General features: G+C 40.4%; 1 protein-coding gene across 1 annotated transcript in view; it reads left to right on the top strand.

Moving 5' to 3' along the window:
* The window catches only part of USH2A (usherin), a 593,484-nt gene that overhangs the window by 244,727 nt on the left and 329,518 nt on the right, over positions 1-19,239 (top strand). The window contains exons 28-29 of the mRNA XM_075863335.1: positions 3,029-3,109; positions 4,416-4,601. Of these exons, the coding sequence (XP_075719450.1) occupies positions 3,029-3,109; positions 4,416-4,601 (267 nt within the window). The remainder of the gene's footprint in view (positions 1-3,028; positions 3,110-4,415; positions 4,602-19,239) is intronic.

The following is a 19,239-nucleotide window of genomic DNA, read 5'->3' as shown; positions in this document are numbered from 1 at the left end:
GTGTCTAGAAAAAGATGAGTCATAAGTTGTGCCAAAATATTGATGTATGGGTACGTCAGCCATGAGGTGGCATAGGGAAGTGAAATACGTCTTACCTATTTATAATGCTGCTTGCATCATCTCAAAGTTGATGCAATTTGCAAAATTTTTCACTGTCTAGGAAATGTACTCATTTTGCGAGACATTAGGATACACCAATTTTCTTAATACATGTCGTTTAATGAGTGATGGACAAAAAGCACGCCTCTCTCTGTGAAATGAGGTTCAGAGGCACATCTTTGCTCCAGAATCAAATGTTAACAAGACTGGATCCCTTGGTGCTGTGCTTTCTTCTCATGTTCCTGACCTTTCCTTCCTCTAATATTATTCTGCGACACAGAATTACATTTTGTGAATATCTACGTACTGTGTATTTTGTGTCACAAAATTAATTTTTTGATACACAGAAGCATTTTCAGATACTGAATTACATTTATTTTTATACCATATACTATTTGGTGACGTGGAATATACTTCTGTATTTTTGTCAGAAGGTGAAGAGAAAAAAAATTCCGTGTAATTACGGGTATCGGCACCAGGCTGAAGAGGATCAGGAACGGAGTCAAGTGCATAGGATCTAGGAGATCTTTTATTGAGAAGACGACGCGTTTCTGGACCGGACTGGTCCCTTCGTTAGGTCAGTATACAATAGTTGCACGTGTAGTGTGCACATATATAAGGGACCAGTCCGGACCAGAAACGCGTCGTCTTCTCAATAAAAGATCTCCTAGATCCTATGCACTTGACTCCGTTCCTGATCCTCTTCAGCCTGGCGCCGATACCCGTAATTACACTGCATTTTTTTTCTCTTCACCGTCTGACTCTCAACTTGTCCCAGGTACTAAGGATTTAGCACCAAGGGACTGCAGTGGGTGGCAGCCGGCTAACTACACTTCACCACCTCATAAGAGTCTCGGAGGAGCGCCGCCATCCCCTCACCTTTTTGCTGTACTAACTCTGTATTTTTGTGACACTGAATACACTATTGTGTGGGCTACAATGTCTGTGTCAACTGTGAGACAGAAGCATATTATCTGTTAGGCTACTTTCACACATAGCGGAATAGCTGCAGACTTTCCATCTGGATTTGCTGGCGGAAAATATTCAGCGTATTACAGAAGCAATGTCAATTTCTGCTGCGGAATTGTTGCGTATTTGTTGCTTTACTGTTCTATGCTGCGGTAAATTTGGCCAAAAATCGGCACCAAAATAAACACAAATTGGTATGGACTTTTGGTTGGAATTCTATGCAGAATCTGGGTTTGGTTTGCTGCGGAATGTTCCGTAGTAAATTCAATTTGTGTGAACATAGCATTAAAGCAGTGTTATCTGTATGACAAAATCATATTCTGTGTCACATAATTACATTTACACTTGCTTTGTGTCTACAAAAGCTATTTTGTGGCCCATAGAAAATAGCTTAAAGGGGTTATGTGGGGACCGAAGAGTATTATCAGTGTACTTAATACAGTGTGTGAGTACATGCGCTAATATACATTCTGGTCCCTCGTCGCGCTGATTCTGTGATTTTCATAGATTTTTAAAGCGCTGGCGGGGGACCAGAAGTCTAGTTGCACAGTCTTCTTGTAATGACGGGGGTAGGGAAACGGACAAGTGAGCCCTATTCTACCCGCTACTCTGTACCTGCCTACTTGCAACGACCCGCCCTAGGTGACGGGGTACAACTGGGCGGCGGTCCCTACGCTCAGTAAGTGCACGAGACAAACAGACAAGGGAACACAAAGCAAAGGGAAAGGGGCAGTTGCCCACGGCAACACCGTGAGCAACAAGAGTGGTGAACGAGCCGAGTCAAAACCAGGAGTGCACGAGATACCAAACGCAGCGCAGGAGAGTAGTCAGTAAGCCAGGGTCAGTATGGAGCAGGATCAAATAGTTAGAAGCTGTAGCTGGGCCAGGAAACCACACGAGAAGAATCACAAGCAAAGGAGGAACAGGAAAGGCAGGTATAAATAGGCAGAGGGCGGGAGCTAGCTCCGTCTGGCCAGGCTGCGATAGGCTCTCCCACTCCTAAGCCTGCCATCCTGAGTGGTGGAAGATGGAGTCAGTCTCAGAGACATAGACTCAGGTGCAGACTGATTACCTATGGGCGTATACACAGAAGTTGTGCCTGGCAGATCCTTTACACTTCTTTGATGACGATACGACTCTTCGTCATGTGACCGGTCCCGCTGTACTCTATGTATAAAAAAATCTATGAAAATCTCAGAATCAGCGCGACGGGGGGACCGAAATGTATATTAGCGAGTGTGATCACATACTGCAGTGACTACACTGATAATACTCTTCAGTCCCCAGATAACCCCTTTAAGTTATAGCAGCCATTTTTGTATCAGTAAGGCTCTGGTTTTGGTTTTGTTGTTTTTAAATGTATAATTAATACAGGATGTAAATGGACACAAAAAAAAATTATGCAGGCAGTTTTTTTTCCTGTCCTGTTGGAAAACAGGATCCAAACAGATTCTGTTTTTATAACAAAAGTCAATGACAACAGGATGCAGGAAAGGTATATTGTTGTATCCCATTTTAAAGGTACAGTACCTTTCTTTCTTATATTTAAAAAACAATAAAAAAAACCAGTACCTTTCAAGAAGATACAAAAACCTGGTGTGAACAGCACCTTATATTGCTATTTTCTAGTCACAGAGTCACCCAGGTTCCATATAATTTAATCGCCCCTGCTCATTCCTTTCTCTATGGCTTCTGCTGTTTTACGCTTATTTTAATATAGTACTTGATTCATGACATCCCAGGAGTGAAAATCTAGAAAAATCATTTGAGACATTAGTTTCTACAACAAATCAGTGCTTTATTACAGAACATTAGAGGCATCTTTATATTAAGCTTGATATCAGTAACTGCTTATAATCCTGACAATGTGGTGCATTTTTAAGTCATGTTACAAGACTAAAATATAAGGCCAAAAATATGCCTTTATATGATATCTATAGTTATACTTGTAATTTTACAGAATATTTATATCGTGTGATTGCTTCAAATGATGGAGGATCAGGAGATAGCCCTTGGAGTCGAGGTCGTTCTAAAGCAGCATGTAAGTAAATGTCTATATAAGTACAAACTTTATTACAGTTTTTATCAAGTTATTGTACAGAAATCTAAATATTTCTATTGTACTATTCTATATCAAGTAGTATAGTTAAGAGATGAATTTCTACTGGTTGCTATTGGAGTCAGTCAACAGTTTGTTGACAGATACACCTCTAAGGGTATGTTCACACACACTATTTACGGATGTAATTCGAGCAATTACGTCCGAAAATGCGCCTCAATAGCGTCGGTAAACATCTGCCCATTCATTTGAATGGGTCTTACGATGTTCTGTTCAGACAGTCATTTTTTTTACGCCCCGTTGTCAAAAGGCGGGGCGTAAAAAAGACGCCCGCGTCAAAGAAGTGTCATGTCACTTCTTGGGACGTAATTGGAGCCGTTATTCATTGACTCCAATGAAAAGCAGCGCCAATTACGTCCGTAATGGACGCGGCGTTCAAGCGCCTGCACATGCCGTTACGGCTGAAATGACGGGGCTGTTTTCTCCTGGAAACAGCCCCGTAATTTCGGCCGTTACGGACGCTGTAGTGTGAATATACCCTAACAGCTATTTTGTGCTCCTATAATTCTACTTACTGTGCTGTATTGCATTCTGGGACAGTTGTTTTTCCTACCTTTAGATTCAGTACCATGGTGGGTATTAAAGTACACTTTCTAGAATATAAATTACAAGAGAAAGCTCAATATAGACAATGAACCATCAGGGAATCGAGCTCAGCAGACATAATGTAATAAATGTACAAAGTTACTCAACTTTTTAAAAGGCTCATTTCTATATGTAAACTATGAAGCTGAATGTATTCTGAATAAAAAAAAAATATTATTGTACTTCCAGAGTTAGAATTTCATTTAGATCGAGCTCGATAGTGGAAAACTTCATAAAGGCTCATAGCTCCAGTTACATAACAATGTTCATGTTTTAGAGTTATTGCTCCACCTCAGGGTGCGTGTTCAAGGGCACAATGCAAGACTCTGTAACAGGACCCCCCCCCCACACCGACCGTGTGCCATAGGATGAGAAGTATTTTTATGTGGTAGATAAGATTTTGGGCCACTCAAGCACCAGGGTTTGGGTACGACTTCTACCTTTGCATCTTCTATTGCTACACCCCTGCCCTGGATGCTGGTATCTCTGGGTAACATGGTGTCCTGGTGATTTCCCTTTTTCCCAGGATGGCTGCCTCCAACAAAAGACATTACTTCGCAGGAGATTACAATGAGCAAAGGAGAATGCTTCTACTAGAGAACAAACAATCTGTCTAATATTATAAATTTCTTGTATTTTATAGTTCCACCCAATGGACAAATTCCTCTAAAAGTTCTCCAAATAAGTGGATCCAGTGCGGAGGTGACCTGGGATAGACCTACTGGGGTCAGAGGAATAATTGAACAGTACATTCTGACAGCAGAACCTGAGAACAACCCAAGTATATCTACAACTCAAGCTGTGTATCTAGATGCCAATCAAATCAATGGTAAGTCAAAAAAGTATTGTAAAAGTGTAACTTCAGCTAAGTTTTGTACAAATTCATACATTTTACAGTAAGTCATTGCAATATATTTTATTAGGGGTTGGAGCGATGTTATACTCATACAACGCTGCAGGCAAAACTTGATTCACTGTTATTCCTAATGCAAGACCCGAGAGGGGCGGAGCATGACACAGGGATCTCTCTTTGGTGTGCTTTGAACCCTTGTGTCATGCCCCGCCCCCTCATGCCCTTACTAAGCATAACACAGTGTATATGTTTTGTCTGGAATGCCCTTTTAATTAACTCTTGGCTATACCTCTAATGTATGATCCTGGACCCTCCTAACCTCTCTGGTGTTATACATGGAACCAATGGGCACACAAAGAATGGAGCACTTACTTAGTTGGCGTGCCACTCCTTGCACTATGAAAGTTACAGTCAATTCTCTCACAGACGATGCACAGGTTAAAGGGATTTTTTCAGACTTTTCTATTGATGACCTATCCTTAGGGAAATGCCAGGAAAATGTTACCTGCCTGACTGCATTGTGCCAGCTGTAAAGATTGGTGGAGGAGGGGTAATGCTACGGGGTTGTTTTTTGGGGCTGTCCTAGGCCCCTTAGTTCCTGTAAGGGAAAACTTAATGCTTCAGCAGACCAAGACATTTTGGACAGTTGTAAGCTTCCAACTTTGTGGGAACAGTTTGGGGTTCGGCCCTTTTCTGTTCCAGCATGACTGCGCCCCAGTGGATAAGGTCCATAAAGACATGGTTGGTTGGTTGGTTGGTTGAGTGAGTTTGGTGATGAAGAACTTGACTGGCCGAACAGAGCCCTGACCTCAACCCCATCTAACACCTTTGGGATGAACTACAACAGAGATTGTAAACCAGGCCCCCTCCTCCAATATCAGTGTCTGACCTCACAAATTCTCTTCTAGATTAATGGGCAAAAATTCCCACAGACACTTTAAAATCTTGTAGAAAGCCTTCCCAGAAGAGTGGAAGATGTTTAAGCTGTAAAGGGACCAACTCCATATTAATGTCTATGGATTTAGAGCTGGATGTTATAAAAGCTCCTGTAGGTGTAATGGGAAGGCGTCCCAATACTTTTGTCCATATAGTGTATGTTTCAGCTCTTTCTGAGTAAAGGTCTGGGAGTTCTCCCATAGTTGCTGTTGCAATAAATTTATCTTTCCACATTATTGGCAAACTCATAGAGCATCCGGTAATTACTATTAATGAAGTCTGAGTTCACCAACATCGGGACTTTTTATTTATTTTTACTAATACTGATGCTAACCGGATAGCGCCTGTCACAACTTTACAGCATGTTTTTGCTGTTTATCTTTGTTATTTTTGGACAATTTCATGGGGTTGCCATTACTTTATGTGTTTGACATTTCCACAATATATATGGCCTGTTCAATAATCCACTTTCATTAATTTTGGCATATTTTGCAACAATAAAATTGGACAGTTGGAACGAATTTTGCCTAGTTTATTAAAAGATTCACTAATTTGAGCCTTTTTTAACTTTTTCATTTGATAACGGATTGTACAGTAGTCTAAATGTGTCTAAATAATTAGTCTAAAATACATTTACAGCTTAAAGAGGCTCTGTCACCAGATTTTGCAACCCCTATCTGCTATTGCAGCAGATAGGCGCTGCAATGTAGATTACAGTAACGTTTTTATTTTAAAAAAACGAGCATTTTTGGCCAAGTTATGACCATTTTTGTAGTTATGCAAATGAGGCTTGCAAAAGTCCAAGTGGGTGTGTTTAAAAGTACAAGTCCAAGTGGGTGTGTATTATGTGCGTACATCGGGGCGTTTTTAATACTTTCACTAGCTGGGCGCTCTGATGAGAAGTAACATCCTCTTCTCTTCAGAACGCCCAGCTTGTGACAGTGCAGATCTGTGACGTCACTCACAGGTCCTGCATCGTGACGGCCACATCGGCACCAGAGGCTACAGCTGATTCTGCAGCAGCATCAGCGTTTGCAGGTAAGATCGACTTACCTGCAAACGCTGATGCTGCTGCAGAATCAACTGTAGCCTCTGGTGCCGATGTGGCCGTCACGATGCAGGACCTGTGAGTGACGTCACAGGTCTGCACTGTCAGAAGCTGGGCGTTCTGAAGAGAAGAGGATGTTACTTCTCTTCACAGCGCCCAGCTAGTACAAGTATTAAAAACGCCCCGATGTACGCACATAATACACACCCACTTGGACTTGTACTTTTAAACACACCCACTTGGACTTTTGCAAGCCTCATTTGCATAACTACAAAAATGGTCATAACTTGGCCAAAAATGCTCGTTTTTTAAAAATAAAAACGTTACTGTAATCTACATTGCAGCGCCTATCTGCTGCAATAGCAGATAGGGGTTGCAAAATCTGGTGACAGAGCCTCTTTAACCTCACCCACTTTTCTCGCCTGTTTTTTATTTGTACAGAATATGTTGCAAATTTGTTGCAATTTTAGATGCGCTTTTTTAAACGGGGCAATTGCTGTTTTGTTTTTTGCAATTTCTGATCAAATCAGACGTAAACTAAATAATAAATGTGGGCCAATGTGTGCTTTGTAAAACCATTTTGTTAATTACGTACATTATATCATGCGAAATTTCAGTAACAAGATAGTGAAAATAATCTGCATAAAAGTTGAGTAATTTTGTAAATACATTGCATTACTAATCTTGTTCTAATCCTTAGTTACATCCTGTATTATACTCCAGAGCTGCATTCACAATTCTGCTGGTCGACCAGCTTTTTGAAGACACTCCACTAACAGCTTAGCTGACACTTCCCAGGAACCAAATCACCTGAATAAAGCTCTGAATAGACAGATAGATAGATAGATAGATAGATAGATAGATAGATAGATAGATAGATAGATAGATAGATAGATAGATAGATAGATAGATAGATAGATAGATAGATAGACATCCTATAGTCCAGAATGATCCTTCTGAGAGTGCTGGATTCTAAGAATTTTACAGTACATACATACTGAAAAATGATGGACAAGGGTCAACTCGTATATGGCAGTATCATAGTGTGCCTACACTATTTGTGAAGTGCGCCACTCATTCACTTTAAATGAGAACAGCTACGCTACGCTAATAGCGTAAAGCACAATAAGCCAATAATGTAGCACGCCGGCAGATAATTTGGCGGCTTCTAGATCTGCACACTTTAAGCGGCAGAACATATTGCAAAAATATATCCACAGTATAAATCCTATGTCCATCTAATGGGCTCATCATTATGGGCTCAAATACATCAGAGAAGAAATTAATAAACTGGTATCGGCCTATTTAGCCAATAAGCAAAACCCATAAACAAAGCGTCACAGTAAATCCCTACATATCTCAGTAGAACGAGTTGGGGAAATAGTGCAATGCGTCTTGATTTTTTCTAAAGTCATTACATTTATGGCTTCTTTATATGTGACCTTAACAAACAGCATATGACATGTGTAAGTGCTCTCTGTGTGGTGATTCCTGCACTTAAGCGCTGGGCTCGAGCCGTATGGATGAAAAATGTGGTCATTTTGCAATAGCAAATGATAGTGGTATTAGTCCTTGACAGGTCCAAACCTTGGACTTTATCGCATGTAAAAGATGAAATACAGGTTACGTCTCCACAATTTTTTCACATAAAATATATTTATGATTTAGAGAAAAACAGGGTGACTCAACATCACTAAACTTGTCCGGCAAAAATAATTTAGTACACATTTTTCATGGTCCAAATACACCTTGCTATCAATCTGCTTAACTAGTACCATATGCTGAATTGATTTTCTAATTCTCCAAGGGGGTAGGAAGTGAAGGGATGGGGTAAAAGGAATCTTTTTGACAATAGATGTTGACGGATTAACAGGTCTCTGGCACTGCATAGGTTAAATAAGAGAGTTGGATTAAGGCCTCATGTACACGACCGTAGCCATGTGCACGGCCGTGATTTTCGGGTCAGCCGCGAGCCGCCCGCAAATCGCGGGACATGTACATAGCCGCGGCCATTATTTTCAATGAGCCCGGACCACAGAAGACGGCCGTAATAAGACATGTCCGTTCTTTCTGCGGTGCGGGCTCCCGGGCCATGCACGGACCGTAAAAACTACGGTCGTGTGCATGGCCCCATAGAGATGAATGGGGCCGCAATTCTCCCGTGGATTTTCGGAGGAATTGCGGCCGCAAATGCACGTTCGTGTGCATGGGGCCTAAGGATGTGGAATGGCTGTAAACAGATGGTTGATATGATATACTGCAATAGTTAAGTCATTACATTCAAAAAACTCCCCATAATGTGCAGTCATCGGAAAAAGTAAGGACATCCCATGTAAAAAAAAAAAAAAAAAACTTCAATCTAATTATTGGTTTGCTCTTTGGTGGAGGAAGTGTGATAGCTCCATACCAAGATCCAAAGAGCTCTCTGAGGCCTTCAGAAAGACAATTATACTAATTTATAAACCTGGAAAAATATTTAAAAAGATTACTAGGCAATTGGACATCAATCCTTCCACTGTCTAGAAGATCATCTGCAAGTTCAGCCAGAGAACATAATGTAAGAAGCTGAGAGAAGTCTCTAAGAACTCTAGAATTTCATTAGAAGACCTACGAGAAGCTCTCACCACTAATGATGTGGAGTCTACCATTATAGAGCATAAAGTTTGCCCATGAACACCTAGGCAAACACCAAGACCAAGCTCTAGATAGATGAGGCAAAGATAGAGATATTTGGGCACAGGAGCAGAAGACCTGTTTGCCGAAAAACCAAATATAGCATTTCAACAGAAGAACCTGATATCAGCCGTAAAGCATGGTGCTGGAGATATTATGGTTTGGGGCAACTTTGCTGTATCAGGGCCTGGGCATCTCAACATTATAGAATCCAGTATGAATTCTTCATTGTGCCAGAAGATGTATGAAGATAGAGAGACCTTGAAGCTCAACCAAAAGTGGACATTAGAAAAGGGCCCTAATCACACCAGTAGCTCCACCAAGGAATGGCCAAGTCAAAGTCCAGATCTAAATCCCATCGAGAAGCTGGCGGGGGGATTTAAAAACGGGCTGTGTATGCAAGAAACCTATCGGAAAACATTTCCATGGAGGCGTGAGGAACGATTTATTAGGTCTTAGCACGTCTTAGAGCCACAAAAGGAAATTGCAGATCTGTGATTTTTCTTGTTGACTGTAGAGACCTCAAAAATAGAAGCCACTCTTTCCAGCTTTCTGATTTGGCAAATGGAAAGGAGGGGCTAAAAAGGGACCTGCACTCTATGACATCCATATATCCTAATAGGGCAATTGGCCGATGGCACAATCTTTTCGAACTTCATAGTGTACAACCACCAATTGAAATGAATCTACCACGTCTTGATCAAAAACAGGTTCTGCAGCCAGAATGTGTAATATTAATATAAAGTAACCCGCTACGGATCTTCTTGGTGAACTCCTCTACTTGTTACCCACCTCTAAAGTTCTATGTTTTCCCCCGATAACTTTTTTTCCTCAAAACAAAAAAAATGACCTTACAGTTTAGATATGTAGAAATTGTTCTTGAGCTGTCAAGGAAAATATGTCACTCAAGGACCTAGAAGCTGCTCCAGTCCCCTTTCATATTTATTAATAGCCTGTAAAACCACAAAAACTTTTGCAATTTGGCTAATTGCCATTCCAAGCCAGTAAAAAAAAACAAAAAAAAACAAAGAAAAATTATTAAAAAAAAAAACAATGCAATAATAATAATAATAATAATATAACAATATATGAAATTTCTATTTATTCTATTGGCACTTTGCCACTAAAAACTCCCTGGCCACCTAAAAAAAAAAAAAAAAATCTGCATTAGGTCAGTGTTGATCTTTGTTATGGAAGTGCTGACTTTGTAGTCCAACGCGAACACTTGCTGAGTGTAAATTTCACAGGCAGGCGATAAGATCAAAGGGAATCAGTGGGTAATGAGAGCGGAGTAGCCAGTTTTTTAATTGAATTAAAACCTAGGTGACACTGGTGCAGACACCTGTCCAATTACAGACAAGCCTAGGTGTTTACCGTTGCTGTACAAGCGATTTGAAGATGACAGAATTCTTTCCGCCCACAGATTAACATAATGAAGGAGAACAGATTACAGTGGATGTCGGCCAAACAGCTACATTGGCAGCTTAGGAAAGAGAAGTAGATTGTTGAAATATGTAAATAAAAATGGTACACACTCCGTTATCCAGCAGTTGACCTTTTTGTACTTGTTAGTAAAAGAAGAACAGGTTTGCATTTATAAATGTCAAATTATAGTACCCCAGTTATGTGTATGGTGATGTCCTTTTAATGCCAATGATGGACAGACAGACAGACATGAGACAGATAGATATGAGACAGACAGATAGATAGATAGATAGATAGATAGATACAAACAAACAATAAGGTGGCTCTAGTGTGCAGACAGTGCTGAGTGCTACTTTTTGTAAAGATTTAGGGGTACTCAAAATTGTGTTGAGATCATGACTAGGGTTGGTTTTAGATATGTGCTAGTCTGAGTATGTGCTTTGGATGGAGCATGTACGACTGTTTCTAAAAAGATAAAAGTTTGCCAGGTAGCATTGCTTGAGTCTCCCTACAGTCCTTAAAAGGGAATGTCTTATGTATTTAATGTTAGTTTAATTAATTAGATGCAAGTCTGTAGAAGAGAAATTGTTATTTTTTACGTGCGTCTTGTAGCTATTTATTTTGTATTTTTAAAAATGTCCATGGTGTGGCCATGTTGGTGCCACACATTTCCTTCCTGTATTGGCTGTAGAAACTGTACAGCAGGGTGTGTATGCTTTATGGCGGCTGGAATTAATGGAAGTTCATTGATAGAGAAATGTCATAGATTAATTATTGCAGTCTCAAGGAAGTGATGGAGTGCCGCCTTGTCCCCAAAAAACAGGGAGTGTCAGGGGAGGATGTTTACAGAGCCTTGTCTGTGTGCATGGATTTACCGGTCTTATTTAGGCCTTCAGCAGTGCACTAGAGCTGTCATTAAACCACTGCCCTCTCATAATGAGATGACTCTGCTCTTTTTTTCTCAGTCTGAACAGCAAAGCAGAAAAGTGAGCGTCACAAAATAGGAAGTGTCAGCCTATTGTACTTGGTGTAGTGCTCAGTGTGAAAACTGGAATATTTCAAGATTTGTTTTCTATGGATAGTTAAAGTTTTAAAAAAACAGCTATATATATATATATATATATATATATATATATATATATATATATATATATATATGCACACACACACACACACTACCGTTCAAAAGTTTGGGGTCACCCAGACAATTTTGTGTTTTCCATGAAAACTCACACGTATATTTATCAAATGAGTTGCAAAATGACTAGAAAATATAGTCAAGACATTGACAAGGTTAGAAATAATGATTTTTATTTGAAATAATAATTTTCTCCTTCAAACTTTGCTTTCGTCAAAGAATGCTCCATTTGCAGCAATTACAGCATTGAAGACCTTTGGCATTCTAGCTGTTAATTTGCTGAGGTAAATCGGGAGAAATTTCACCCCATGCTTCCAGAAGCCCCTCCCACAAGTTGGATTGGCTTGATGGGCACTTCTTGCGTACCATACGGTCAAGCTGCTCCCACAACAGCTCTATGGGGTTGAGATCTGGTGACTGCGCTGGCCACTCCATTACAGATAGAATACCAGCTGTCTGCTTCTTCCCTAAAAAGTTCTTGCATAATTTGGAGGTGTGCTTTGGGTCATTGTCCTGTTGTAGGATGAAATTGGCTCCAATCAAGCGCTGTCCACAGGGTATGGCATGGCGTTGCAAAATGGAGTGATAGTCTTCCTTATTCAAAATCCCTTTTACCTTGTACAAATCTCCCACTTTACCAGCACCAAATCAACCCCAGACCATCACATTACCTCCACCATGCTTGACAGATGGCGTCAGGCACTCTTCCAGCATCTTTTCAGTTGTTCTGCGTCTCACAAATGTTCTTCTGTGTGATCCAAACACCTTAAACTTCAATTCGTCTGTCCATAACACTTTTTTCCAATCTTCCTCTGTCCAATGTCTGTGTGCTTTTGCCCATATTAATCTTTTCCTTTTATTAGCCAGTCTCAGATATGGCTTTTTCTTTGCCACTCTGCCCTGAAGGCCAGCATCCCGGAGTCACCTCTTCACTGTAGACGTTGACACTGGCGTTTTGCGGGTACTATTTAATGAAGCTGCCAGTTGAGGACCTGTGAGGCGTCTATTTCTCAAACTAGAGACTCTAATGTACTTGTCTTGTTGCTCAGTTGTGCAGCGGGGCCTCTCACTTCTTTTTCTACTCTGGTTAGAGCCGGTTTGTGATATCCTCTGAAGGGAGTAGTACACACCGTTGTAGGAAATCTTCAGTTTCTTGGCAATTTCTCGCATGGAATAGCCTTCATTTCTAAGAACAAAAATATATTGTCGAGTTTCACATGAAAGCTCTCTTTTTCTAGTCATTTTGAGAGTTTAATCAAACCCACAAATGTAATGCTCCAGATTCTCAACTAGCTCAAAGGAAGGTCAATTTTATAGCTCCTCTAAACAGCAAAACTGTTTACAGCGGTGCTAACATAATTGCACAAGGGTTTTCAAGTGTTTTCTAATCATCCATTAGCCTTCTAACACAGTTAGCAAACACAATGTACCATTAGAACACTGGAGTGATGGTTGCTGGAAATGGGCCTCTATACACCTATGTAGATATTGCATTAAAAACCAGACGTTTGCAGCTAGAATAGTCATTTAGCACATTAACAATGTATAGAGTGTATTTCTGATTAATTTAATGTTATCTTCATTGAAAAAAACTGTGCTTTTCTTTCAAAAGTAAACTTTTGAAGGGTAGTGTATATATATATATATATATATATATATATTTATTTTAAATGCTTATAATAAAAACCTGATATGAATAATATTTCATTTTCTGATTATACATTTCCATTAAAGTGGTTGTATGCTATTTAAAATAAAGGGTCTGTTTTTTTTTCCTCTGAAACTGTTCCAGTCTTGTCTATAGGTTGTGTCTGGTATTGCAGCTGAGCCTCATTTTCTCGAGTACAGTTGACCCGTTAGTGACCGCCAATACGCCTTTTCACGGCAGCCACTAATAGGATTTATTCTGATGCATACGCCTTTTCACGACGCTGCATCGGAATAAATAAACAGAGCAGGGAGGTGTTAAATCTCCCTGCTCTCAGCTGCCGGAGGTAGCTGAGGTCGGGGGCATCCGTACTCGAACGGGCGAGATCAATATTGGTACCAATCTCGCCAGTTTAACCCCTCCGATGCAGCGCTCAATAGTGAACACCCCATCTGAGTGGTTTTGGAGAGAGGGAGCTCCCTATCTCACCCCACCGGCCAGATGCATTGCCTAGCCGATGCCCATCCGTTTTACACAGACAGGCAGTAATACACTGCAATAAAAAAAGTATTGCAGTGTATTATAAAAGCAATCAGAGGATTGCATAGTGAAGTCCCCTAGTGGGACTAGTAAAAAAGCAAAAAAAAAGTTTAATAAAGTTAATTCAAAAAATAAGTGAAAAAAAAATAAAAAATGAAAAACCCACATTTTCCCCGTAACACAATGCTTTATTATTATTTTTTAAAAAAGTAAAAAAGTTACACATATTTGGTATCGCTGCGTCCGTAACAACCTAAAGTTATTATTTAACCCACACAGTGAGCGCCGTAAAAAATAAAAAACAATGCAAAAATTGCTGTTTTCTGTGAATCCTGCCTTAAATTTTTTTTATAAAAAGTGATCAAGGAGTTGCATGTACTCCAAAATAGTACCAACAAAAACAACAAGTCGTTCCACACAAAAAAAAACCCTCATACTGCTGCATCTGCGGAAAAATAAAAGTTATGGCTCTTCATATATGGACACACAAAATCAAATAGTTATGAAACAAAAATTGTTTTTACTGTGTAAAAGTAGTAAAACACGGAATCTATACAAATTTGGTATCGTTGCAATCGTAACAACCCGCTGAATAAAGTGATTTTGTTATTTATGCCACACGTAAATTTAGGATGCGAAAAAGTGTGACAAAATTGCTGTTTTTTTTCTATTCCCCCCTCAAAAAAAATTAAAAGTTAACCAATAAATTATATGTACCCCAAAATGGAGCTATTAAAAAATAAAACTTGTCCCACGAAAAACAAGGCCTTATACAGCTATGTAGACGCAAAAATAAAGAAGTTATAGCTCTTGGAATGCGATGATGGAAAAACGTAAAAAATACCTTGGTCATTAAGGCCTAAAAAAGGCTGGTCACTAAGGGGTTAAAGGGGTTTTCCAGGGACACAACATTTTGAACTAATACTCTATGTAAATATTTAATAAAGTTGCTAATAGAGAGTCTGTATTAAATCTGAACACTTTCCTTCCTATTCTCCCTACCTCTGCCCTGCCGGAAGATCTGCTTTTCATCAGTCTCTTTTTTCTTTGGACACAGACTCAAGCACGACAGTTAGAACACCCACAGACCTGTGTGGATACCTCACTGACCTACGTAACGACACAGGGCTGTTCTTTACCAATTAATCCGTCCCCTCTGTGTATATAGGCCCTCCCCGTTAATTCTCCGGTCCGTTTATCCCGCCCACCTGCTTTATCTGAGGTGCGGCCGCAGAATCCTGTGACTGCACCTCAGATATCTAATGTGATCCCCATCAGCCCTAAATATATATATATATATATATATATATATATATATATATATATATATATATATATATATATATATATAGTGCTGCTATTTAAGTACAAGCAAAGAATGAACAGAGTGGACATCAAGGAGACTGTGGACCAATAGGATGCCTCAAACCCGGGATGTATACCTGAGTTTGAGGCATCCTATTAGTCCACAGTCTCCTCAATGCCCGCCCCTTTGAATTCTTTGATTACACCTCAATGCCCGCCCCATTTGCCTCTTATTAATAAAACTCCTCAGTGCTCGTGCACTGCCTGGCATGAAAAAAAAAATGTCCCTAGAAAAGCCCCTCATGCTGCAATACCAGACACAGCCCCTGGACAAGAGTGGCACTGTTTGTGTGGGGGGGGGGGGAACAGATAATATTTTTCTAATTTCATACAACCTTTTTATGCTCAGTCTATATTAGAGCACGGAAATTTTCCATGCTAAAGCTGAATACAAAACGTTTTCATTAATGATCTACTCGTGGGTTTTTCAGTTTTGGTTTTCTTGCTTCACACAAGACAGCAGCATGGAGGAAGCTTGTCGCTTTAATAACCCAAAACTTCTGAGCACTAGTCACATTTTTTGAATTTCCAAGGTGAATAGGGTCATTTTTCAGGCTGTAAATATCAGCGACATTTTCCGCTCTTTCACGTTGGAGTCGTTGCTAGTAGGAATAAAAAATAAATGTAAAAAAAATCTCAAACATCCTAAAACTAGATGAGAAAACAATATTCTGGAGAAACCTAACATCAACTAAAAAATATAAATGTAATGAGTAGAATACGGCATATTGTTTTAATCACTCTTACTAACGAACCACATATGTAAAAACTAATAGAAGTGCAACATGCGTCCTCACTTACACAGCGAGTCACATTATTATGACCACCTCCTACTTTCGGCGTCGGCATTGCGTAGCCCATGAAGTAAGTGATGTGTGGCAGGCTGGCTTGGTGGGTATATAAGGTGTGGGATACGCTGTCTGATCACATATCACTCAGTGTTGCCATGGGTAAAAGGGGCAATTTATCAGAGATATGTGCCGGTTCTTTCCTGCCTCATCATGACTATCATCCCATGAACAAAGGTCCTTAAAAAAAATTAACAGCTTGCGCAAAGACCTGAGCTCAGGTACATCCAACCCCTCTAAGATTAAACGGATTGCCAACCATGAGCCGGGCATTATTGGCCATCATCTGCCCCGGACATCACTAATGCTTTTGTAAATCAACAGACGTAAATCCTCACTGCCATGTTCCAAAATCTAGTGGAAATTTTTTCCAGAAGAGCAGCAAAGTAGGGACCAACTCGGTAATAATGACCATTATTCGTGTATGAAATGTCAAACAAGCACATATGGATGCATATTTGGCAACAGTCCTGTTTTTGCAGGACTATTTTACCAACCGCACCATAACCGGGGTATATGCAAGCAGAGATAAATGCATGCAACACAAAGGACCTATATGAGCATTGTCCCATTAACTAAACTCACTAAATGTATCCTTTGTTTATATAAGAACAATGGATAATTACCTTATTCCTATTTGAGGTATCAAATCTATAGACCTGAAAGTTTCCGCTCCTCTGCTCCAGCATCCCTATGACAACACATCCTGTCTTTGGAGTGATTCACCTACATCCACATCTATATATTAGACATGTAGAAAGGTTCGTTAGATTCACACATTGTCTATATGACAACACTGAACTGCTAGAGCAAATGGCTAGAAGGGGTGTTATAAAGACATTGGAGTAAAGAATATGAAGGCTCCAGGTCTAACTTCAATCAATGATAACTCCGCACATCATTAATATGCAACAAAAAGGGCTTTTATAAATTTCTTTAAATAGACACTAACTTTCAAACAGTTTATGCTAATCTAATAGTATACCTGATACAGATCAACTTTGTAATTTACTTCTCGAATTACGCCTGAAAATACGGCTCAAATACGTCGGCAAACATCTGCCCATTCATTTGAATGGGTTTGCCGACGTACTGTGCCGCCGACCTGTAATTTTACGTGTCGCTGTCAAAAGACGGCGCGTAAAATAACAGCGTCGTCAAAGAAGTGCAGGACACTTCTTGGGACGAAATTTGAGCCGTTTTTCATTGACTTGAAGAACAGCTCCAAATTACGGCCGTAATTGACGCCTCGCAAAACGCCAGTACATGCAATTACGTCTGAAATTACGGAGCTGTTTTCTCCTGAAAACAGCTCCGTAATTTCAGCCGTAATTGACGTTATCGTGTGCACATACCCTTATAGTGACCCACACTGTATGTTCCTAACTGCAAGGCAAGGTCGGTTTCCACCAAGTCTGAAAGCCAGGAGATAAAAAAAGAGACAAGAATGTAAATTAAAGGCAATGCACGACTTTGAAATCATTATTTAAAATAATAATAATAATAATGTGTATTAGCGTGTTTGGTGCAACTTTCAAAATACTTTTTAATAAAAAATATTTTCACTTTTTGAGATACAGCTGCTTTGTATCCTGTATACTTACCGGTAGTAGATATACCATGTGCTGAAACCTGAATCCGTCAGGTCCACGGGACTGACGGGTTGAGTATCAGCAGGTCCTGCGTGAACTGTTAGGCCATGTTCAGACGTGGTGGAATTTTTCAGCTGAAAATGTTGCTGCAGATTCTTTGCGAATTTGCAGCAACATTTGCATATTTGACAGGTAATTCAGACGTTGCAGATATCACAGCGGACTTACTGCAGATTTCAGCCTTTGCAATGCAAATGCTGAAATCCGCAGTGAAATTCCGCTGCTTCTCCGCAACATAATGAGCATGCTGCGGAGGGAAAAATCTACACCGCAGCCTCAGGTACCCCCTGAGGAAGCTAGACTGGCGAAACGCACGTCGGGGCGCTACCATTTCAGGCTGCAGTGTGGGGCTATTACAAGATTCATCCTTATGGGTAAGCCTGCCACAATATTCACTGTGTTTCAAACAGACTCTTCATGATCTGTATATACTTTGTACACTTGACTTCCTTTCCGGCTGTTTCTGCCTTACTATGACCCTCTTGCCCTGATCTATTCTTTTCATTATGGCGTAATCTGTTATGCAATCCTTTGACTTCAGGCATCCTGGAACACACGGTTTTATGTTGAACCTTGTGTCTCCCGTAAAATTGTACCTGTGTCGTCAGTGGCGGATTAAGTAGACCATGGGCCCTGGGCTGTTACCCAAACTTGGGCCCCCCTTCCTCACCGTAACTATTTTTAACACTACCTTTTTGGGCAAGCATTAACAGTGTTACGATTCCCCTTGTCACAGCGCGGTGTCCCTACATACTGACAGGATCACACTGTGCAGGGACACAACCTCCTGACAAGGGGAATTGTCTATCAGTCCTGGACCGCAGAAAGACTTTTTGTGAAATACAAGGATTTCCTATAATAAACATGTCAGGAGAGGTGACAGATTCTCTATAAATCTAGTGACTCACAGGTGATGACGTCTCAGATTCTAGTAGTTTTTTTCCTCTTTTCTTCTCCATCCGGTCCAGCGCTCATGACGACTTCTCCCGGCCATGACTCATTTCTGCAGAATTTGCCACTTAGACGTCTCCTCACTTTTCCAACATTTCCACACCTATAAACGAAAATAAAGTTATCATGGTGCCACATAGTGTACCCCTAAATATAATAGCACCAAACACTGCGCGCCTGAATATAATACCACACACTGTAAAACACCATACACACAGCCCCCTGTACATAGTGCCACACACAGCCCCTGTAGATATTACACACCCCCATAGATATCGCCATACACAGCCCCCTCTATATATCACACATCCCCCTCGTAGAGAGCGTTACACACAGCCCCCTATAGATAGTGCCATACAGCCCCCCTGTAGAGAGCGCCACACAGCCCTC

This window comes from Rhinoderma darwinii, chromosome 4 (assembly GCF_050947455.1).
Source record: "Rhinoderma darwinii isolate aRhiDar2 chromosome 4, aRhiDar2.hap1, whole genome shotgun sequence".
Classification (NCBI taxonomy): Eukaryota; Metazoa; Chordata; class Amphibia; order Anura; family Rhinodermatidae; genus Rhinoderma; species Rhinoderma darwinii.
Note: the sequence above shows the minus strand (reverse complement) of the source record. Positions and strands in the feature narration are given on the sequence as shown.